At 37.6% G+C, this 25,938-nt stretch overlaps 1 protein-coding gene across 2 annotated transcripts in view; it reads right to left on the bottom strand.

Annotated features, from left to right (window-relative positions):
• Nucleotides 1–25,938, bottom strand: part of LOC110841516 (TBP-associated factor 4) — a 46,155-nt gene that overhangs the window by 7,756 nt on the left and 12,461 nt on the right. The window contains exons 4-11 of one of the 2 annotated variants that reach the window (XM_022087141.2): nt 22,078–22,290; nt 19,534–19,662; nt 13,868–13,996; nt 5,785–6,164; nt 4,565–4,731; nt 3,669–3,799; nt 1,464–1,646; nt 721–843 (exon numbers count right to left, since the gene is read on the bottom strand). In XM_022087141.2, coding sequence (XP_021942833.1) covers nt 721–843; nt 1,464–1,646; nt 3,669–3,799; nt 4,565–4,731; nt 5,785–6,164; nt 13,868–13,996; nt 19,534–19,662; nt 22,078–22,290 — 1,455 coding nt within the window. The remainder of the gene's footprint in view (nt 1–720; nt 844–1,463; nt 1,647–3,668; nt 3,800–4,564; nt 4,732–5,784; nt 6,165–13,867; nt 13,997–19,533; nt 19,663–22,077; nt 22,291–25,938) is intronic. The other variant, XM_022087142.2, reaches the window with a different exon arrangement.

Below are 25,938 nucleotides of genomic sequence, written 5' to 3'. Positions count from 1 at the left end.
CATTTATATAAGCTAATAAACTATTCAGGAAGTACATAAATTAGAGGTCAAGCTCTCTATTGGGTGGTACATTACAAATACCTACATGTAAACATAAAAATTAAGTAGAGATGGCTTCTTATTTTACATTTCAGCAGTTTTAATAAGAAAGTGCTTTATGAAGAGCTTATCAGCCAATTCATGTATATCCTGTATCAAAAATTTCAAAACTTAAATCCCAACAATTCGAAGACTCACATTCTATACTTTGTTATACAAGAAAACAGAACCGATAAATCAAACAATATCAGGTCCAATAGTTTTCTTAATTGTAAGGTTCATTATACAGAGTAACTTCATTAATTATTAGAGTAAATAATTCATAACTCTCTTTCCTAAATAAATAACGATAGGAAATACCCAAGACATAAAATACAATTTGACTTGCATCATCACAGTGCACAAAAGTGAAAATAAATTATTTTATGCTGTTTCATTTACATAATAACTGCAAAGGAAAAACATTAGTGCAAAAATGAAAACAGTCATCACTGTTAACATTACAAAAGTTATTTATGTTTCATTTAGATGCTACGATACAACCTGTCATCTACAAGAATGTTACCTTTCCTTCCTTATTACAAAACCCATTACACATTATTTCACTGCAACCTTCATGGCATATTATGAAAAAATCTCTCCCTACACCAAGACTACAAGAATCTGAATTGTGCAGCATACTTGTCCTGAACACCCTGCCATTCCACCAGTTTCTAGCTTTGGCTTCTTTCTAGGTCCGATGGCTTGCAAAGCTGTTAAGTTGGCTTCCCGTTGACGCAGCTCCTCCATTTCTGCCCGTTGCATCTGTGAAATGCAATTTCAAGCACTTGATAAAATAAGAGTACCAATGACATATGAGGTTCTCACAGCTGTGAAGATGTCAATGTTGGTCTTTTGTATAGCACACCATGCAGACCTGTAGATAGATTCTGTTTTGGAGAAACATACTGTCTCCAGTTATGTACAAGTCTACATGGTGTTACCACCCAGAAGATCAACAGAATAAAGTTAAATATGTCTGTTTCACAAAAACAAAAGTGAAGCTTTCAGATTACATAATTCAGATATAAACTTCAAGATGCTGACTGATTATAAGCATGCAATATATAAAATAATTTGTGTATTGTCATATTGCTCTCTAATTTGATTTGATTTGATTTAATTCACCTCCCATCTCCCAAAATCCAATTCACATATCTGTGAAACACAGATTACCTAAATATAAACCTACTATTAAAGTTACTGCAAGCTGTTTTGAAAATCCAAAGTGATTAACTTTACAAGCTCACTGCAATCAGACGATGGGCTCTGGGCATAAGGGGAGGTTATATATACAAGAGATGACAGCATAAACATTTTGAGTCCATGGTCAAAATGCTATTATTCTCCACTATGAAACTAGATTATTTGAGACTGATACACACTTCTTTGGCTTTGGCCTTCAGTTTTGCTTGCTCTGGATCTTCAGATTTTGATCTGCTTTTGGCTGCCCGGAGCAACAACTCTCTTTCTTGTTCCTCATGCCGTTTTCTTTCTACACGATCCAATTCTTCAAGAAATTTTAGCTGGCCTTTGACATCCTGTGTCACTTCATATCTTGGGTCCACCTGTATATGAATATACAAGATACAATATTGTTAATACAGTTTATTGAAAATGTTACTGCAATCACATTTTACAGAATTAATAAATTAAACCTTCAGGACAGTATATTTACATTTGGAAAAATATTGTAATGTGGCACCAAAAGAGCATACAGCTTGCACTGGAGGGGAGAACCCACCTAACTCCCCTCCGTGTCTAGTGGATGCGGGCTGTAGGTGTGGCCGCCGTGGAATTTTCCAGACGGTGTATTCCCCTCCTTAACAGAACCTTCAGGTAAGCGAATCTTCTAAATTCTTCGCCTGGAACATTCCGCTACTGGGCCGGCGAATATAAAAGGTCACCTCCCCAAGTGTTGGGGAGTCTCTCTGGTGCAGAAAGAATGGGACAACAGAGCGAGAGTCTATGGTGAAACAGAGTGTGAGGGTCTTGTGTGGGTCTTTGGTGAAACAGAGTGTGTGAGAGCAAGGAGCCATCGAGCGGTCTGGTGTGGCACTGAGGGCTGCAAGAGAATCATACATGGACATGAAGAGCACCAGGTTCGTGGACTGGGGCGGCTGAGGAGCCAGCGTGTCCAGTGGGGGTGCTGCAGGCCAAGGGCTGTGTGCGTGAGTGGAGAGCACCAAGTTTGGGGACCAGACCCGCTCGAAGGACAGTGAGCGTGAGTGAAGAGAGTGTGTGTCACATATCGGTAGAGACAGAGATTTAGAAACTATATTAGGATAGTTGCCTGTTTGTAGACTCTGTAAACTGATTTATTCTCAATAAATCTAGGTTGACATGGAGACCACAGTCAATAGTCGGTAGGCGTCGATATCACAATATGGTTCACGGTGTTCATTTTTAATGATGCAACCGGCCACATTTCACTGATCAATTTGAGTCACCAGACCAACTACTGCAAACAACCGTCAAATACACAACATGTTACCATGTTATGTTGAGTCATAGCCACAATACAGCATTAAGTATTTACTAGGCTCGTGAATTACTCTTTGTAGAGGTGTGCATTTAGTTTAGTTATGGGCTGTATGACCTGGACTTGATTCCTAGTTGTAATAACTTTTCTCTCTGCCACCATGTCCACAATGACTCTATGGACCATCCTGCTTCCTAGTCAAGTTCTGTTTCCCAGTAGAAAAGCAGTCAAAACAGTGGCACAGCAGCAAATTTTACCCTGTTAATATCAATGTAAACTTTGGAAAAGTAGACTCAGGACTAATGGTTCACTAGTATGAATATAATTCCATGTATATTTGAGATGACAGAAAGAATTTTTCCACTTTTAAAAATTAAGGAATTTAGGGGGAAGGCAGCATATTAAGAAAGGAAAGTAACTATAAATTAGGAAACGAACTTAACACACTATCATCTCGTGTGTCACTCTGCCAATGACATTACTACACAGTAGATAGTACCACCCACAGGAATAAAAAGTGAATTCTACATTCTCCTTCTTCTGTGTTTGAAACAAGTCAGGAAATGTATGCACAGTATAAAAATTCGGGCACATTTATCACAATTTGACCTTTCTGAATGGTACTATGATGACAGACTTATCTGGAATCAACGAGTTTGATCACATACCATACTACCTCTGTCCCTACCAGCAAATCCCAAAGACAGAGTAATTATAATAGGTGTTCTGCAGGATTGTGCATGCATAAAATGATGTGTTTATCAAACATTTCTCAGAACACATTACCTGTGTAAAGCTGGATTTAAGGCTCAGTATATAAAAAACAACCAAGATTAGTTTAGGTTAGGAAAAGATAGAAATTTTACTTAAAAATATGGGGGCGATAAGAGGTTCTGATGGCAGCATGCTAGTAAAGCTGTAGGTGCTGGTCTTTCAGGTAGCAATGCTGTGTGAACTTGTTGGAAGATACTAATGTTTCAGAAGAGTTAACTGCCTCCATATTGGCAGTTTGTTCTTCCAAGATGTTGGCACCTACTTGGAAGTCCATACTGCATTACCACCCAGAAGACCAACATCAAAAATATGGGACCATACACAGTCCTCTCACCTTAATTAGGTCTATTCTGTGTTCAGCAATAACTGCCAACTTTTCTACAATGTTTTTCAGCCTCTCTTGAGTAGCGTGGGATATCAGTGCAGCCACTTCTGATGAAGGTTCTTCCAACCCATGCTGAGCAACTGCAAGGCAAAGACACCTGAATAAGGAGACTAAGAAACTCAAATGCAGAACATGCTATTTTCAGGGTATAGCACATATGTGCTAGAACATGGGTATGGGCAATTCTGATTCCATGATCAAGTGCAAATGGGATGCCTGTCACTTGGAGTACTGTGATCATCTCTTATTTAACTAACCAACTAGATGGCTTATGGAACCTGAAGGTTATCACCGAATTAACCAAAGCCCTCCACTGGACCCTGTCTCTTATTTAATGCTACATAAACTGAAAATGATGCACAATAGTAAATTTTAGTCAGTATCTTCCAAAGTTTTTGTACAATCACATGCACTAAGATATGCATAACCAATAACAGATTCACCACAATATTTTAACTTCCTTTTCAGGATTTCTGACAGGCCATCCTAGCTACTGTGGCAGTCCTAGGAACCAAGTTTGTGCTTTATTCAGGTTAAAATGTCTACAACCACCTAATTTGGACCACAATCTGAATAAGGTAGAAGAGTCCAACTGAAAGATGATAAAACAGAGCAAACACAGTAAGAAAAGACTGGAAATAGATATAAGAGGAAAGCTTATGGGAGGAGAGGGAAGGGTTCTGTCATAAGATAACCAACTTGATGGCAACATCAATGGATGACAAATGCCTCCAAAACAGGAAGCAGGAAATAGCATACATTTTATCACAACACTTGTTGTTTTCAACTTAAAGTTTGTGGGCTGAAGCAGAAGATCAACATATCAACCTGCTCCTGTAACTTACCTATTTGCCTAATTTTATATTGTAGAGGCACAGCATGGAGGAAAATTTCATCTTTACAAGACCGTATTTGTGTCCCTACAAATTCTGTGGAACCCAATATTCTTTGGGTCTCCTCAGCCAGATTGACACCACCCATCGCAGCCACATCATTGATATCATCATCTCCTCTGCAACAGAACACACCACCTAAATATAATGGAGTTATGTAATGATGGTACAAATTACAAAACTCAGATATCCAGAAACAAAATTCAAAAGATGACAAAGAAAATTAAATGTGGATCAGAATACAATTGTGGGTGTTGGTGCTCTATCCTGCATAATTTCAATCGAGTGCCTCCAAGTTTTATTTTCAAGTTTTTTTGTATTCACATTACCCTTTATTCTAGCATGATTTTTTTAATTCATGGGGTTTGGGTTATTAACAGAAGTAGGAAATATTAATCATCTGACAATAATTAAAGTGAATGGACCAGTACTAAGAATCTTACCCTTCATAGGCTGTGGACCATTAGTACTTCAACTGTAAGAATTCTGACAGACAGACAGAACCATTTCCAATGACACCAACCATGAAGCTGTTAAGATGCTCTGTTCATACTCACTTATGCTGGGTTGTAATGTCATGTTTCTTCTATATTCATTTATAGTATATTTAACATTGCTTTCCATATCTAGACTATATACTGTCAGACAAGAGGAAGAATGTGAAAGGAAGCGGGCATGGCTTAATTTGAGGTACTATCCCAGCATTTGCCTGAGGAGACTGAGGAAAACCACAACAAACCTCAGTCAAGATAGCTGGTCTCCAGGGTAAAGATTTAAACCTGGGACCTCCCAAATATGAAGCAGGAGAGCTAACCACTCCACTATGATGTTCAGTGTTTCTTCTATATGATAGTACTGAAAGCAATTAATAGTTTATTAATTTGGATGAAAGTTTTCAATTTTGCATTTATAGTAACATAACCCAAGAAAAATATGTTGGACTGCAAGTGAAACTGATGAAGCTACAGGCATTCTGAAAGCTTCAGTCTGTGTGGAAGGGATATTCACAATAAACTGTACAGGTTACTTATATAAGCAATTTCATCTTTTTTTGCTGACATTAAAACAAAATGCTTTTCTAAACGTCACATAAACAGAGAAAACATGTCATCAAATCACTTTACTGGTAATTACAATTAAATGTTTTCAAACAAAACATGAAAGTGACATACGTGTATCCTGCAGATGAGAAAGACTTCTTCTCTTTCTCTTTTGCAGATGGCTTTGGTAGAAGCGAAGGAGCAGGTGGTTTTGCCGCTGTAGACACTTTGGTAGCCGCTGTTTTCACATGGACTGGTGTTGCCGAAGGTCTGATGTGGACTGGGAAAGGTGCTTTTGTTGTCTGTGCCAGAGGTGTTTGCTGTTGTTGCTGCTGCTGCTGTTGCACCTGAGGTCTTATATGAAGCGCAGGGGTGGGGAGCGACGGAGTTGTAACTTTCACTGGTTGTGGTGCTGGAGACGGAAGGGTAGGTGCTGCTGTTGAAATTGGAGACTGAGGTTGTAATGGTGCTGTCGTCACCATTCTAGCTGCTGGTGTTGGAGTTCTCACAGGCTGCAAGGACAGACATCATCACTACTGTGTGTGCCCACATTAACACCTTCATGAATGTAACCCCAGACAACCATCAGACTGTAACAGAGTAAGGGCTTTAGAATAAGAACCTGGGAAGCTGGCCAAGCATTTTATACACAGTTCTTTACACCAAAAAGCCTCACCATATACTGAATTTAGGGGTGGGGTGGGGGGTGGGGGGTTTTAAAGTATGAAGCAAATAAAATACATATATTAAAACTATATACTTAGTCAAATGTTAACCCCCTTCTTATCTTTCTCTGTGAATCTGATTAAATAACAATCCCTGGTCTCTGTGGAATTCTGTTCACACTCATTAACCTGACGACAATGAATTACAACTCAGTATGGAAGGGGCCCCACATTTACAAAATTCTACTTGATCAAAAATAAGGGACCATAAGACAAGTGAAAAAAGCAGCACTCACTCTGGCCGGTCAAGAAACACACCAAGTTTGTATCCACAGCAACAAAAATAATCACTGACAAATGCAAGACCACTACTCCCTGATGTCAGATGTCCAATGGTAACACAGCTGCATTTATTTTTTTAGTATACCTTGGATAAAAAGACATATAATACATGAATGACTGCAGACACCCCTGGTGGGAATTCCACTTGCAGGTAAGGAGTGCTACTATGTTATATGACAAGAAAGCTGTTCCCCAACTTACTGTACGGAAGGAGTGTTCCAGGTTTAAAATATTCTGAGGTAACAAGGTAAATTGTGCAATTTAGCTCTGAATATTCAGTCAAGACAGGTCTTTATGAAAAAATAAAATAACTTGGTTAGACCCTCTCCATGCCAAGTTCTTTTGATAAAAGAATAAATGCCTCATTTGTTTAACTGTGTGATAAAACACAGCATGTGGCCGACACCCTTGTCAAAAAAAAGTAGAAGAGAACAGAACTTCTTCATGATGCCATGAAACTTGGTTTCCAGCTTTTCAGCTTTTCTTTCTTCTCAGCATAAATGCTGTTCAACTTGATTTGATCCTTAAACCTGTTTGTAGCCAACTACACAGTTACGAATGTCACCACGTGTACAAAAACCATGTGTATTTCTCTATATCAATGAATTATGAACCAACTGATGATTTTCATTACACACAATATGAACGTCAATCACAAGAAGAGACTGCATCATTGTTTTTTCTTTAATTTCCAGCCATAAGTAATACCAACATTACAGCAGCCACGCAAAACTTCTGGGTTGAGAGTGACATTAACAAAACTTAATGCAGGAACCTGACATTTTATGTAGTGGATTTATTTTAACTATACAATTTTAATTAAAGTAATTTTTAGACTGTGAAAATTAATTAAATATTGGACCTAAATGTGCAAAATTTTGTATGGTGATAGATCATAAACAGACCTACAGATTCTGGATGAAATATTCTTTACATATTTATGACCACAAATATGGTGACCACACAAAATTTTTAAGTCACTTCTGGCAAATTTAATATAATGGAAATCTGAACTAGTAGAGATTATATAAAGAACTGGATCACTAAATTGCAGTTATAATTTACAGTTCTGTCTGGCCTCACAATACAGACAGAAGCAATTAAAAAAGTAAACATCATAAATTCTTCCCAGAACTCATTTCAATATGCTACAAAGAAGCAAAATTCAAGGGTAAATAGTTAATTGAGAAACCATTATGTTGAAGGGGTTAATAAAGCACTTCCCATTCTCAAATTGATATCAAAGATATAACAGCACCTGCAATATATCTGAACTACAGCAAGGATATAGCCCTACAAAAAATACAAATAAATTTATGAAAGCATGTCTGAATAACCTTTAATGTGTCCATGAGCCACATAACAAACTTCAGCAATTATTCCAAATAACAACATAAAACCTCTTACAGAAAATATACAGTGTCTGGAGTCTTAATGTTCATACTTCAGAAACTCATTCCTGAGGTCATTCACAGTTAGAAATGTCATATGAACATGAGCCAAATTCTCAATGGTTACAGACCAATGGGCAGAAATTAATGACGACATGAACAACACAAAACATGATTATAGATGGTGTGATGGGGTGATATGTCAGAGTATCTCAATGAGCAGATCCCTAACAGACTGTTGTGGTGGTCCACAGATGGGGACACTGCAGTTCCTGCACCTCACTCCCCCCTAGATTTCCAAGTATTGGGTGACAATAAAAACATGGTATATGAATGCATAGTAAACAGAATAGACAAAATACATCAGATTTTCAATGCTGTAAGACACATGAATGACGTTGAAGTTCTATGTAAGGTTCAAATCATCTTGAATTTCATACATACATAGTTCTGAATTGGACCTATATTCACATGAAATTTTTGAATGTGCATGACTTCACGAATAAGATTGTGAAGTACTGACAAAAAGTCGCCTGACACCTATATAAATTCCAGGAAGTCCATTGCTCTCAGAAACAAATTAAAATGGCTGATAAAAAGGGCAAAGCAAATTTATAAATTGTACAACTATGACTAAAATGTTGCAAGATAAAAGAAAATGAGAATTAGACAGCAGGATTCTGTATGTTAGAGAAACTAAACCAAACAAAGCAGGATGTCTTTTGAGCAACAACTTTATCCTTCCTAACGCCCTTACTTGTTTGTCCAGAGGGAACACAATATTACATATACATTTCACTATCAACTTTGTTCAAAATGTGGAAAACAAAAAGAACTCACCACTGGTTACTGGAACTACATCAGGCATGCATGGTAAACATATTGGAAGCATTTACTAAAATGATTTCTTCATGTCATACCAAACAAGGATTACAGTGTACTTCCTGGGTTTTTTTTAAATAACTCATTTTCCTTTTAAATGATAAACATCACCCCAATAACATTTCATAATTTGATTCCTCCTTCCAAGAAAACACACTGTATATCAGTGGATGATTAATTTATAAGGAAGTACCAGGTCTCCAATTTATGAGCTTACGGTCGTGCTTACATTGCGTTATCGGCCGCTGCTGTTGACGAAGTGCTGTTTAAAGTGACTTCCTTGTGCTTGCAAGCAAGTTTCACATCTCGTTAACATGTTTCGAAATACTCAACGAAGGTCTTCTTGGGAAATTGTCGAATATTTTCTTTTTGTGATTTAAGGTAAAAACAATTAATGTAATAACATGTATTAGTGACGAGAAATATTCGTAGTTCGCTGTTACTAGCGGCACCGAAAATGATTGGCCCGTGACTCACGCGTACAAGTCCCGCCTTCGTCAACAGCAGCGGCCGATAACGCAATGTAAGCAAGACCGTAAGCTCATAAATTGGAGACCCAGTATATGGAAAGACATGATCATACACTATTTTAAGGTACTATCACAGCATTTGCCAGAAGGGTCTGAGGATACCATGAAGAACCTCAGTGGACAGTTTCAAGGCTGAGATCTGAATACAGGACTTCTAAATATGAAGCAATAGTGCTATAACCACTCATCTGTAATATTCAGTGTGAACTGTCTAATACAGATCAACGATAAATCTGTCAAATAACTTTCAACAAATATTGTCAATATCAATAAAACCTGTTTCTCTGCTGTCTTCTTCCCGCCTAACAGGATCCTAAGTAACATGAAAATTTTTCATTTCAGACAGGTATGTGCTTGATACACTGATCCAACACTATACTAATACCTACACAACACTGTTTTACTGAGTGTGCTACACATTTTCAATTTCTTCATTTTTTAATCCATTTTATTAAACCACTGCAAGTATTCTGCACTTGTTTTTGAAATTTTGGCTTATTTCCTTCCCATTTGTAACAAAAACGTTCCTCCCCAAAACAAACAAAATTATATAAAGCATAATCAATAGTCAAGCATATTCATGTCCATTACACTTTTGTTCTTCCTGTACATGTCAATGTTAAAGAGCTATCATTTATTACAGTTAAATTTACATTTATATTCTCATATCTCAAATAAGACAAATTTCTTGATAAAAGAGCTTATTAAACCCCTTATTCTCACCAAGTAAAGCAGACACTCTTCTTCTGTCTGTTAAGTCTGTAAACCGTGTCAAATTCCAGTCTTTACATTTCCCACTCTTCAAATCATAATTTGCTTAGAGAAATTCTATCTCCAAACACTGTATTCTTATAATACTAAAAGCTTTCACGATGACTCAACTCAATAAAAACTTCTTGAAGATTTTATTAACTATATTCTTCTTTACTTCCAGCTTTCAAAAATTAAAATGCAGCTTTATTCAAAAGCAGAAAACATGCATATGTCCACTTACTTGCAGTTCATGAAGCACAAAGTGAATGAAGGAGAGTAACAGTGACCCTGACTTTGCTCTGCATGCAGCTCATCCCTATTAGCATGCAGAATGCAAGTTCCTTATTTGCATATTGGTTGCCATACAAACTGATCATACAATTAACTGTATCATACATGTTCAATTATGTAGTCACCACTATATTCCTCCCATGATTGTAATTGAATCTTAGGTTATTTAAGTACTCTGTTTCAAGTATAGAGGCTGTACAGCACCAAACAAGGCCAGAAGATAATAAGAGGTTCTTATGACAGGAAGTATGAAGACTCTCTTCTGGGTTGCTGAACCATGTAGTCTGGTAAAAGTTTGCTTATGACAGAGGCAACAAGCACCTCCTGAACATCAGAAAACTTCTACCAGACCACACGTTGCAACAACCCAGAGGACAGCCATCTTTATGACCATAAAATATGTGTAAGTAGGAATTTAGAACTAAGTATATTCACTTAAGAATGACTCAAAAGTTTGTTCTAGCAAAAAGTGTTTCAAAAATTAGAAATTAAAGCATTAGAAAGTCCATGGCACTGAAGTGAAATTAACTGTTTGCAAATCACAGGTTAGGTGTACATCAATTCTGAGTTTGGAAACCTCTAACATGCACCTCAACCATACCACATGCATATGACGACCCATCCCATCACATGCCAAGTCATGTCAGACACCAATCTGGATTGCTGATGCACAGCTCTGTCCTTAGGTGTTTAACAGTGTCAGAAAACACATCACAATTGCAAATTTCTGCAATATAAATCAAACCACTGACCGCATTAAACAAACATCATAAATATGTATAAAGTGAAGCTTTCACAGTGACTGAAGTTGATGAGAGACTCTTGGGCAACAAGCCGTGTCAGGTGGCTGAATGGTGAATGAACCATTTCTTCCGCCAACGTTTCAAGGGCCACTTCTGCTCTCAACCTCAGGGCAGCTAAAAAACGAAACTGGTCTTATGTAGTGCGCTCGCCGATGGGAACTGGTCAGCAAGAGCGAGCACTTAGCCTCGTCTGCCAGTTCCTATTGGTCAGCACGAAACAAAGCAACAGATGGGCCACCATTTACAAAAATACACGATGCTACTACCTGCCGTCCACCGCCAGTTCCCATCAGTGAGCGCACTACATAGGGCCAGTTTTGTTTCGCAGCTAACCTGAGGATGACAGCATAGATGGCTCTCGAAACATTGGCGAAAGAAATGGTTCATTCACCATTCAGCCACCTGACGCAGCTTGTTGCCCAAGAGTCATTCGTCACAAATCAGAAGAATGCTTGTCAGCCAAACCGGTATATAAACTTTGCTGATGTCTAAAGATTTCTTGGAAAACTATACAAAGTTGATAGGGATCATTTACAAATCAGAGAATTAATTCTGAAGATGAAAGATGTTTAGGAATAACCAATTTTGATTGTTATAACAGACAAAGTGAAAGAAGTAAAAGCTTTCATCGGAACAGCAACTGGTATTGTTTGTTGTAAATTTAAACACTGAATATAAATATATCTGGGATCTGGTAATTGTTGACTAAATAAATTTAATTTCTGCCTGAAAAAGAGGGAATATGAGTGGTTTCAGTTCACACTGTTAACTCATAATTTCATACTTCATCGTGAGCACATATACCAAACTGACAAACATTTCTGAACAGTATTCAGCATTCAAATTAACAATACCAAACTGTATTACACTACTGCCAAATCTACAGCAAAACAATTCCCATTCCCGATGTCACTCTTATTTTCCTTTTTACCATGTTTCAAAACTTGGAAATATAGCTTAAAAATCAACTTCCTGATTTTGTTAAAATATTATATTTATATTGTAAAAAAAACATATTCTGGAAGATGGTATATTTTAGGACTGAAAATGGCTAAAGAGCAAAGCACTACAAATACAGTATACACTAATAGGGTAACCACCTCCTTGATTTTAGGCCAAAGTCTCCAAAAACGAGTTTCATTCCTGTTATATGCAGTCAACCTTGGGAAATCTGCACATTTTGACGCATCTTAGGTTTCATCAGCTGATCAGGTAATCTGAATATTTTAGAGTTTACATATTTATAATGCAGTGGAATGTTAACATTAATTATAAGTTCTGTTTAAAATAATTTTATCTTTGTTCAGTGCTACATAGTCCCAACAACCTGCCACACCAAATCAACATTATAACTCATATGACCTTTCAAAATTTCTTTTTGGTTTTCTGAACAGAGTGATAAAAAATCTCAGAAACTGAAAACGTTTTGAGGTGGTAACACTATGCTTTAGTCATGTTTAAACATTGTCAGACATGTGCGGGGTGATAAGGAACTAGAATTCTGAAGTTTCCTTTTCAGAGTTAATACTAAAATCAATAAAATGAAACTAAAAATTATATTTGACGACACAGCATATAAATTCAGTGACAGATTTTTCAACATAACAACATGCAATGAAGTATGGTCCGTACAACTGGTACAATTGTAAAGTCACATACTCAAAGCAGAAGTGTAGGGGAGGCCCACAAAAAAATGGTCTACTTAAACCAACATTTAACTCTACTTTGATTGCTTTTAATGGCATTAACTAGAAACCAGTAGGTGAAGTCATTATTAAGTGAACTTGTATATTTCTTTGCACTGTTTAAAAGGTTACGTTCTCTTGAAAAGTGAACATTTCTGAAACCTTATAAAATGTCTGTTTTACTAAAACACCAGGAAAAAACATCCCTCTGTACGTTCTGTTTACAAAACTGAACACCAGTATAGGATGGTAATGAAGAAATGCAACCATATCTAATCACTTACTACATTTTAGCTTAATGTCTGCTGTTTATTCAATCACTCTTACACTTGTCATATCATATACATTATAAATTAAAATCTGCAAAATACTATGTACATAACTGACATCAAGTATCATGAAACCAGCTTTTGTCATATAAAACATTTTGTATTAAGAGTTCTCTTTGTGAGAACTTAATACACTAATGCACATGTGACAGGAATCTAGTCCACTTAATTGCAACACCATTAAGAGAATAAGAGGAAATGACCATCTTATGTGGGTAGGCCATTTTACACAAGCCTCCCCTGCAAATCACACACTGAGATGTTGGACATAGCAACACACACTTTTAGCATTGGACTGCTAAAAAAACTATAATAAAATTCTACAGACTTCTAACACAAGTACCTACCTTACACATGACACTAACTTCCCCAGGAACCAGACATTGAATTTATAATTCCTACTGACCACAAAATTTAAGGCAAGGAAAAAGTAAAAGTATAAAAATGACTAAGTAATACTGTAGCTCACCCATTGTTAACAACTGTGGTATGATGCCAAATTACTAGCAAATTGGTACCATTTGTTTCAAAATGCTGTTCTCACCGTAACAAGTCGGTGCTGTATTGTTTGACCAGGGCGAGGTATTGTCGTTACTCCTACACTCTGAGTGGAGGCATTCACTGGTGTCATTAGTCTAAGTTGACCTGTCGGTGTCTGTGGCCTCAGCTGCGTCTACAAGATACACATACATCAAAACAACTGTCCTTGAATGAACAGTGAGTGACGCTGCATGAGGCTTTCTACAATGTGAAAATTTTGACTTACACATGTAACTTCAATATTAATTGGGAATTTACATCAACTTCACTACATCTGTTTCAGAATGACACATTGCAAGCAGATGTGTTGCATAAAGTTATGAGTGAAACTAGGTAATACACAGAATGTATTCACCAGCCCTTTACTATACAAAACGGTAAACATGTAATACTATGAATCAAATATTGCCAACCAAACTCCATTCAACACTGGACACATTTCCTGCCTCCACATGAACACATTCTGCTAATTATCTGACCATTTTAACCCCTTCAGATCTCTGTGTCTGGGTACGGTTCCTCTCCCACTGTACACTGCAACTGGCTGTCAGTGCAGCCCCCTAACTATTCTGTAGCACACACCAAAGAAAAATTACAGCAGTAGAATCAGACATCTTCTGCTGCATTATACAATACTAAATCAAAGTCTTTTATCAACTGGTACATACAAGTATAACCTGAGGTTGTTTCTAAGCAAAGTGCATAAAATTCTGAACACTGAAGATGGCTGTTTTCTGGGTTTTTGTGCCATGTAGTCTGGTATACGTTTACCAACGTTTCAGAGGTCCCTGCTGCCTCCATCATCAGGACAATGATGATGGAGGCAGCAAGGACCTCTGAAACGTCGGTAAACTTCTACCAGACTACGAGGCACAACACAGAAGACAGCCATCTTCAAACTCACCACCATGAAAACCTCAAATCCTATTCTGTACTTTGGTCACGAAATATTCATCCCATCCAATTATGTTCCATCCAGAGAAGTACACATTCCAAGTGTAGGATGAGCTCACTTCAGCTTTACTCCAGTACTTCTCTGCTCTAACTTATCAAAGCACTTGGATCAAAATGCATAGCCAGCACCCCTCCTTCCTCTATGCTTACACATAACAGTTTTTGCTTCAAGAATTCAAATAATAATGAAAGTGCCAAACACACAGAATATTATGCCGATATCAATCAAAGGACACGTGAATAACATAAATAATATATGCCAACCATATGTAAGAACTGATTATACCACTTTTATCGAAGTACAACAATTATGGCGGCACAACTTCAGAATAATTAATCTTTATAACACATGTATCATGGCTTACATAGGTGTCTATAAGTTGTGTGTCACAGAAGCATACCCCTAAACAATAAAACCCAGAGTTAAAGCTCAGTTGGCAACCCCACAATATACAGGTTTAAATCCCCTATTCCAATATGACAACAGTTCATGAAATACACAGTTGTACAGTAAAGTAGCATTCAAATAACTCAGGTCTAGAATTACTTAACAACTGAAGGCCCAAAGTTGTTCAGGATATTCCATAAAAGCAATGAAGACATAATAACTCGGAAGAAGAAACAAGTGACAAACAACAGCTGTTGATTTTAAACATCAACTAATACATGAAAAAAAGGCTGATGACTGCAGTAAATGCTAATTTGCTGACAAAAATATCCTCTTCTGCATGTTGCAAATTCCCCCTGTATGGACATCATTAGCACAGACAAATCATAAATCCTAGGTCATAATGATAAACACCTACAAACATCAATCATGATTCTCTATATCACCACATGAAACTTGACCCCATTCTCTGAAGAACAGTCCATTGTGCAAAAAACTATTTACAAATTTTTACACTGGAATATTTACAACGAATACAGTAACAACCAATACATATACAGACTGTCCCATAAGTTTGGTATCATAAGGTAACATAGTTGTTTGGCAAAATACAGAAAAATGTAGAGGGAAAAGTTTGAACAACTCGTGTTTCCAGTCTCCTATGTGTTGTAATTTTTGCTGGGACTAGCCATTACAGAGCTACACTTTTTACGGTAAAAAGTTATAGTGATGTTGCCATGATAGCAAATAGGGTCCCCCCCAGAGCAGGGAAAAGCCGCAGTGAAGGAGACACAGATAGTGAATGAAAACACTGTTTTAAAGTTCTTTTACAGAAACAATGTTGCAGTGTGGCAGAGTGTTGCTAGACAACAAAACTAGCAACTAGTTGTACGAAGATGAACTGCAAGAACTACAAGAACCACATATGTTCAACTGCAGCAGTAATATTATGTTCAAACTGCTCTAACAATGTGATAAATTGAGTGACTCAGTATTATGGCAGATATGATATAAGTATTAATGTACACAGTATTTCTTCAATTTAAAGAAAAACATGAATGCCAGTAGTCAGTTGTCACACTGCTGAAATACATACCATTACAAAGCTATTTACACTACCTAGAGTAAAAAATTATTTTTCTTTAAAACCATGTTTCACATTAAGTTATACACCTTAAATGGATATGTATTTTACATTCAGTGATAAAAAAGTTACGCAACCCATATTAAAATATGGCAATTTAACACAATTTGATTGGATTAATAAACACACAATATCACTATGACTAAGCAATAGCCCACGCAGGTCATGTAATGTTGTAACTTGCTTGTGCCAGTCCACCAGTTATCTTTCAACAGTTGAAGTGCAATGAAATTTTTTTATGAGTGTTCATTGTTGAACACTACCTGGAATCTCTTTCTTACTTAACTTGTAGAATGAGTTTAAGGATACTTCTAACGATTCTCCTGTGCCAAACAAATCAAAAATATCTTGTATGGTGAACCATTTCCATCATTGCAGATAAATGCATGCAAAGCTATATGTATGCAGTTGACATTTCCAGCTATAAATAACTGATAAAAAGTGGGCAAGTAACCAAAACAGCAACACATCTGACACATTAACAAGTATCCTGAAAAAGGGTTAATGGTTTTCCTCAGTCCCTCCAAGTAAATAATGGGGCAGTACATTTAGAGATTATGACCACTGCCTTACGCAGAACTTCTCCATAAAATTATTCATTGTCTGGACTTTAATCATCGTCCTTGTTTAAAATTAGAGACCACAACGTTTCAGAAACTTGCTCTGTTTCCATCTTCAGTGATGGAAACTAGCTCTATCTAACAGATCCAACTGAGTAGGTACCTCTCACCTGAAGAAGGAAACAGAGCCCAGTTTCCAAAATGTCATGGTTTCTTCTTTTTAAACAAGGACAATGAAAAAAGTCCAGACGATGAATAATTTCACGCGTAATCCACTACTGTCAGAACCCTTTAGAGTTGAATTCGCTATCCATGTTCGATTCAATACCACATAACATATGCAGACAAAGGAGTGTTATTTAAATGACCAAAGAATCAGAACCAACCACCACCATTCAAAGAATACCAGGTTTAAACCTCGCCGATGTCACAAAAAGGAATCAAGTTAGGGCATGTACACACAGCATAATACTGGCTTGTTCACCAGAATCTGACCTTTGATTGTTAAACTACATAACTATGGTATCCAAGGCAGCCTGGAGATTTCCCAGCATACAGGATTACATGTAGGTCTTCACATAATGTGCCTAATATTGTAGATTTCAATGAAAATTGGAATGAGCTGACACATTTTAATACACTCCTCAATATCACATTTCATGAAAATGTATTCAATGTCCTTGAGATATTTCATGCTTACAGACTGACAAAGTGACTTTAATAGGTACTCAGAAGTGATCAGAATAGGTCTAAAAAGTCAGAGATCTAAAGACCAAAGAATACTGAACACTCAAACTTGTGTATAACAAATCAACTTATGACAGCAGACATCAAACACAATCATACTGCATCAGTGAACCAATCACTGGCATATGACAGTCATTGAATAATTAAACAGATTTAAATCTCACATTTCACAAAAACATATTTTCAATTTGTGTACACCATGCAGCAACTGTCTGCCCATGATCCCAACTGCCCACACCACCAGAATTGCTTAACCCATGTATGCATGCTCTCTCCAACATACCACATTCATGCCATGCAGAAGTCCACAGCTTTAGTGGAAATAGTCAATGACTTTACACCACGAATGCAGATCCATGAAGAAAACGCTGCAGTCTGACATACCACATTACAAAACAGTTAAATTTTCAAACAGGCACAAAATTCTTAAACTTTATTTTACTTGCTGCAGACTACAGTTACTAACTGCATTCATCACTCTGTTCATACAGCATTTTCCCCACTCACATTTAGTTTTCGGCATTTTCATCAGTGTTATCACGAGTACTCAAGCCAGTGGCAAACAGCATGATTGAATCTGAGTTTTGTCATGCTATCATTACTGTGCATTAATTTTGAAGCAATTTATGCAATTAAATTGGCTTGAATTTTATGAAGTAGAATATAAAATACAATACTGAAACAAATAATCGCCTTCACATACCTAGACTGTAATATTACATATCAAGAAGAGAAAGACAGTGTCCAAAATCACAAATTTTGTGAACATACTGGAACATTTAAACAACACACACAAACCAAATTTAGTTCAAAACCATCATGACTAACATTGTACAACTTGCTCTTCACACTCTCCTTCATAGCAGTGAAATCTTGACAATGGAATAAGACAAAAACAGACTGAGTTTTGGAGAATAAACTATTATGATAAAAAACGGCTTCAAAGATTACAATTTTGTGACAACAGCAGCATACACTCTTCTCAATTTTAGAAAACTCAAAATTGATTCCATGGAAAAACTTTAAACAAGAGATATAACTTGTCTACTGATTTGAAGACCACAGACTACAAAAATAAATTTTTAATTATTACACAATACGAAGACAGCTGATATGGATACTCTCTTGAAAGACTACTGGATGATACAAATGCTGAGACAAAAACAGATTAACTTAATGGACTAACTCTATGACAGAATGTTGATTAACTTGATGACCCATAAAATCCTGAAGGAGTCCTATCACCTTACAAAGGCAAGCACTTTTCACACTGTTGTGCCTAACACATCCAGATATGGTCCATTCTACCTTCCTGGCCTCTGCCTCAACAATGATGGAGTGTATTCGGAAGTGGGAGCTGCCTCATTAAGAGAATGATGGCTGGCATCTTAACATGGCCTGGTATATTGTACATTCATAGCATTTGCCAGAGGCGAGTGAAAGGAAAGGCACAAAAATACAACATTCAGCTGAAATCAAACCCAACATTTTGTCACAGAAGTCCAATCCAGTCCTCTACAACTCTCTTCATGACTGTAAGATGTGAAATGATGTAAGAAAGTGGATCAGTAGCTTCAATTCCTTTACAAACTTGTTATCAAGGGATCTTTGTGGTGTAAGCAGAAATCTGTATGAAATGGAATGCTATAAGACCAACAGACCAAAATACTCATGTCAAAATGCAGTGCTTCCTTGCTGATTCAACTCTCTGAAAAGATTTTCTGAATGTATACCAAGGAACAGTATACATACAAAAAGCAGAGTCCCAAAAAAACACTCTTAGTACAAATGTAAATGATAAGAAATTACTGTCGCCAGTGTAATGCCTGATGTCACCTTTCAAATATGCATTCTGAGAATTTGGAACAGTAACTTACCTGTAGTTGTGGCACCATTGTAGCAGAGTTCGGTAGTGAAAAAACCACAGTATGATGAGGGGGTGGGCGAATGCCTTCTATCACAAGTTCTTTAGCAACAAGTGACTGGCGGAGAAGAGGTAAGCTTTTCTGTAACAAATAATTAAAATGTGTCACAACACAGACAGAACCAGCAGTCATAAACTCCTTACACAATTTATAAAAACAAATTGTCGTTGTTATTGTTGTTATTATAATGCCTGACATTCAAGTTAATTAAAGCACAACATAAAATTACAGAGTTACAGACTAACTTCAATATACAGTGAAACCTCTATCCATCGTTCCCGGAACTATCGTTTTCCCGGATGCATCATCCGTTTTGTTGGGTACCGGATACATCCCATATAAAATAATGTTACATTTTCCCGCTTCTATCGTTCCTCGAACTATCGTTTTATCGCATCAATCGTTCAAAAATCTTAGTCCCGGCCCACAATTTTCCCGCAATGATCGTTTCTGAGAAATTAAAATGCTGGGTTTTGAGATAAATTAATACCGAAAGAGGCACAATGTTTTTGAAATACGCACTAGTGGTAACCTGGTATGTCGCCCAACCAGCACAGATTCTTTTGGAATGAGGGGTCAGCAGTGCAGGGGTGATGGTTGGAGTGAATGGCAGTGCTCATTGTCAGAAATTTTATGAGTTTAATTAGGGTGCACTCATATTTCGTTCCAGCGATGCCAAATGGCATGTGCACTGTGAATTTCTTCATAAATGCTTTTATTACAAGTACAAAGGAAAGGCGGGCGACACTTTTCATTCTTCTGGTTCATCTCGTTTCCAGTGGTTCAGTGGTACAGCTACGTTTCGTTGAGTTCGGCAGTAATAGTATTTCCATTCTTCCTGTTATTGTCCGCGAAGGGGGTGGGAGTGGTGAGGCAGAGGAAGGCGACGAATGCGAGCCCGAAGCTGTGCCGAGTTTTGCCGAAGCATTGGCAAAAGTGAAGTCGTTCTTTTATGCGCGTAATATTAGTGAACGTGACAAGGAAAACATTTTGAACGTGGAAAGGGCTCTGTTTGGCCTAAAACGTAAAGTTTTGACAAACCAGTTGTACATTAAAGACTTTTTTGGTAAAAAGAAGTAACTTTGAAAGAGAAACACTGTTTTTTTTAAAAATTTTAATGCTTTCCCGCAACTATCGTTTTCCCGTATTCGTCGTTTTTATTTCCCACCCCTGCCAAAAACGATTCATCGAGGTTTCACTGTAATCACTTATATAAATGCCCTTTTGTTATAAAATTACATTTCAATTTTACAGCAACATCTGGAGCTTCCAATATTATAATGAAAATCAATCATGTATACAATGATACTGCAAGTAAAGTATGGAAACTTCGCAATACAGTAAAAATAAACGTAAAACTTCGCTGTTCACTAAGCACTAACTAAAAATTCCACTTACAGGATATGTTCAATTTTAAACATTACCAGTCAAACCACATGTTATCCTATACACACTCAGAATTCACTTACATTTCACAGGTACAGCAAAATTTCAAAACCTACAATGTTGAGACTGACAACAGACAATAACAGACAACAGTGATTAGCTGATGGAAAAGTAAAGACAATAACACAAGGTGAAAAATAATGAACCCACCCCTCAGGATCTTTTGCATTTTATAACAACAATAGAACAAACATGCCAAACAATCTTACAATGAGAACTTCATTACAGTGAGAAGGTCCTTCCTCACTGTCAATTCGTTAGTTACATATGAAAACCTTGCATAAAACATGGGCTTTTTTTCCCAGAACCTACATTATAACAAATGATTACTAACCATCTGTGTCATTTTTCTGTAATTTTTTGCACTGTCTATACTTTCAATTTTCTTCCAAAGCGACTTATAGATGTCAGTCCCTAAAGCTACCCTCTGTGCCTCTCCCTAATTGAGAAGAAAATCCACATTCCAGAATCTAGATTGTTCCAAAATGTCTGAAAGTACACAATCACCAGTAATCCCCTCTACCAACAGATGCAGCATACAAACTTTGTGGTACTAATATTAACTGTGAAAACAACTCTCTGTCAAATGTCACTCGCCTCAATGAAGGTGCTTAGATTTGAATATGATGCCTGAACAAAAAGTAGGTCCATGTAAAGTCAGAGGACAGTCAGTCCTCCCATTCTGTTGCAATTATACTAATATCAAATTAATTAGAATCTACAACCAAATTAACAACAAATTTAAAAGTACTAACAGCAACATGGTGAAAGAAATAAAGCTGTTATTAAGTAGGATTTGAGGTTTCCTTGGTGGTGAGTCTGAAGATGAGTCTTCTGGCTTGTTGTGCCATGTAGCCTGGTAGAAGTTTACCAATGTCCTTGCTGCCTCCATCATTGCCCTGATGATGGAGGCAGCAAGGACCTATAAAACGTTGGTAAATGTCTACCAGACTAGCAGCAATCCAGAAGACAGCCATCTAAAGTTGTTACTGTCTGTGGACAATTTTTTATGATAATAAAAACACCAGGCGGTTACAGCAATTCACGCACCTTGAGAAATCCAATAAGGCAGGGCTGTGGGGAAGCATTGAGCAACCGTTCCAGACGGTCACAGAACTCCTCTGGCTCCACCTTGGTATCAATCAGCTCTTGAATTAAAGTCCGAACATTCCTCTCCACAGATTTAGGTTCTCGACTGGACAGTTCCAGAAGATTTGCGAGGAACTTCCGACATTTCTCTTTGGTAGTATCCACCGTATGCCGCTGCAAGACAGAACATTTCATCAACAGGAATATTAATTAACCTAGTGTCATTGTTTCAACAAACAATGCTTCTAAATATAATCAAACTACTTATCTAGTTTGTTACATATCTATTTTCCAAATAAGGTTTCTGTACTTTTTTATTTCATGTATCTTTTTCATTTGTTGTATATAAATCTGCAATGAGACATAAGCAGTTTTTCCCTTATCATTAATAGATAAATCCTTTATCAAAATTATTTCAAATTAAAATTACAGACTTACTGATACAATTTTAAAAATACAAACAGCATTAACAAAGCTAAAGCACTATTATTATTAAGTGTTCTGTCTTACGACAGGTCCATTGCTCTGCCCAAAAAGAGCTCTCCAGTTGTCCCTATTCTCGGCTTCTCGGTTTAATTCCTGGAACGTCATCTTCTTTCCTTGTTTAAGGTCGTCGGTTAGCTGTATCAATCTTCTTCCTAGTCCTCTCTTTCCTTCAACCTGGCCTTCGATTATATCACTCAGTAACCCATTCCTTCTCATAATATGTCCCAGCCAGTTAGCTTTCCTTCGTGTAATCGCCTGCAGAATGCTTCTTTGCTCGTTGACTCTCCTCAATACTTCTTCATTGGTCACTCGATCCGTCCACCTGATCTTCTCTATTCTTCTCCAACACCACATTTCAAAACTCTCCAGGTATTTCTGTTCCTTCTTCCTGAGTGTCCAAGTCTCTGCTCCATACAGCGCGACACTCCATACGTAACACTTCACTACTTTCTTCTTCATCTCCAAGCCCAACTTGCTAGTGAGAAGTATCCTCTTCTTGACGAAAGCTGCCTTGGCCATGGCTATCCTTGTTTTTACTTCCTTGGTGCATAGGGCGTCCGTCGTGACTATGCTTCCCAAGTACTTGAAATGCTCCACATTCTCCATCTGTTGGTTTCCAATTACAACGTTCAATGGTTCTGCTCTCGGTGCTATCCTCATTACCTTTGATTTTTCAATGTTGATTTCCATTCCATACTCTCTACCTGTTTCCACTAACTTGTCCATCATGTTCTGTAATTCCTCCTCTTCCTTCGCCAATACTACTAAGTCGTCTGCATACTTTACAGTCTTTATCACTCTTCCTCCAATTTTGAAGTCTCCTGTTCCCTCCAGAGCTTCCTTGGCAAGCCATTCCCCATACAGGTTAAAAAGAATTGGTGATAAGCAGCATCCCTGTCTTACACCTCTACCTATCTCAACGCTGTTGGTGTCTCCTGAGTCCAGTCTCACTTTGACTTTTTGCTGCATGTACATGCAGCTAAAGCATACGCAAAAAATAATAATGCACTGCAGATATACCATTTATACTGTGATGAAGGCATCCTATTTTCGGGCTTAAGTTTATCAGTACAGCTCTAAACAGTAACAGTATGTGAATAGATAAGGGAGATGCAATAACTATATTTATGTACAGATTTAGCCACTGCACTTCTAAGTACACAGCTTAACATCAGATCTGTACGTCTTCCTCTCTAAGATTCAAAAGACAACTACAATACAACCCAACAGTCAGTAGCTGAAAAGATTAAAGCACTCCTGTAACTGCACATATGTTCTGCTACATATTTGTTGGCTTAACTGGCCATAGAGTGCAATGTATAAAAAGTAAAAAAACAAAGCTGTCCCACTATATGCCATGTAGGTGTGCCCCAGAGCCGGTCTGGATACAGAGGCTAGAGAAATAATCCTCTGCCCATCAGGGATCAAACCCGTCATCCAGTCTGCAGTCAGTCACTATACTGAGAGTTCAATGAATGCTCATAAAAAGGTTTTCAAAATAAAGCATTTTTTCCATTCACAGGAACAGACCACAATAAATTATGGTGCAACATGCTCATCAAGACCACTTCATTTTCACAGAAACCAAATTTCCCTATCCATCAAACTTTCAAGATCTTACACCACAAGACATATGGCTGTGGGAAAGGAGCATTTTTTGCCATCCCTTACCAACACATTTTCAAGACCTATAGGTAAACATACCACATTTACTGCATGGTACACCATATTTTGTATGCATTTTTCATCTCTCCTATGCATGCTACATACACATCATCCACCTTGATTTGATCACTTCAATGCCAAGTCTTCACAAAGTAGAATATCTGGTACCATCTGATGGCAATGATATGAATGTCTTTACACAAAGGTAGTTTCAAAACCTTACCAACTATAAGTGAGCCTTCAACATGACAGTCCTCTTGGGAAATCCTATAAGTTTAGAGTGCAAATATGTTTTATGGAGGTATAGTCCACGACTGTAATCTTGAGACTTGCAAGCTAAAGCACTATTATTATTAAGTGTTCTGTCTTACGACAGGTCCATTGCTCTGCCCAAAAAGAGCTCTCCAGTTGTCCCTATTCTCGGCTTCTCGGTTTAATTCCTGGAACGTCATCTTCTTTCCTTGTTTAAGGTCGTCGGTTAGCTGTATCAATCTTCTTCCTAGTCCTCTCTTTCCTTCAACCTGGCCTTCGATTATATCACTCAGTAACCCATTCCTTCTCATAATATGTCCCAGCCAGTTAGCTTTCCTTCGTGTAATCGCCTGCAGAATGCTTCTTTGCTCGTTGACTCTCCTCAATACTTCTTCATTGGTCACTCGATCCGTCCACCTGATCTTCTCTATTCTTCTCCAACACCACATTTCAAAACTCTCCAGGTATTTCTGTTCCTTCTTCCTGAGTGTCCAAGTCTCTGCTCCATACAGCGCGACACTCCATACGTAACACTTCACTACTTTCTTCTTCATCTCCAAGCCCAACTTGCTAGTGAGAAGTATCCTCTTCTTGACGAAAGCTGCCTTGGCCATGGCTATCCTTGTTTTTACTTCCTTGGTGCATAGGGCGTCCGTCGTGACTATGCTTCCCAAGTACTTGAAATGCTCCACATTCTCCATCTGTTGGTTTCCAATTACAACGTTCAATGGTTCTGCTCTCGGTGCTATCCTCATTACCTTTGATTTTTCAATGTTGATTTCCATTCCATACTCTCTACCTGTTTCCACTAACTTGTCCATCATGTTCTGTAATTCCTCCTCTTCCTTCGCCAATACTACTAAGTCGTCTGCATACTTTACAGTCTTTATCACTCTTCCTCCAATTTTGAAGTCTCCTGTTCCCTCCAGAGCTTCCTTGGCAAGCCATTCCCCGTACAGGTTAAAAAGAATTGGTGATAAGCAGCATCCCTGTCTTACACCTCTACCTATCTCAACGCTGTTGGTGTCTCCTGAGTCCAGTCTCACTTTGACTTTTTGCTGCATGTACATGCAGCTAAAGCATACGCAAAAAATAATAATGCACTGCAGATATACCATTTATACTGTGATGAAGGCATCCTATTTTCGGGCTTAAGTTTATCAGTACAGCTCTAAACAGTAACAGTATGTGAATAGATAAGGGAGATGCAATAACTATATTTATGTACAGATTTAGCCACTGCACTTCTAAGTACACAGCTTAACATCAGATCTGTACGTCTTCCTCTCTAAGATTCAAAAGACAACTACAATACAACCCAACAGTCAGTAGCTGAAAAGATTAAAGCACTCCTGTAACTGCACATATGTTCTGCTACATATTTGTTGGCTTAACTGGCCATAGAGTGCAATGTATAAA

The sequence above is a fragment of the Zootermopsis nevadensis genome, unplaced genomic scaffold (genome assembly GCF_977971745.1).
Source record: "Zootermopsis nevadensis isolate Lab colony 2312 unplaced genomic scaffold, Znev_1.0 Znev_ptg000010l, whole genome shotgun sequence".
NCBI classification, from domain to species: Eukaryota; Metazoa; Arthropoda; class Insecta; order Blattodea; family Termopsidae; genus Zootermopsis; species Zootermopsis nevadensis.
This window is presented reverse-complemented; position numbering and strand designations above follow the sequence as displayed.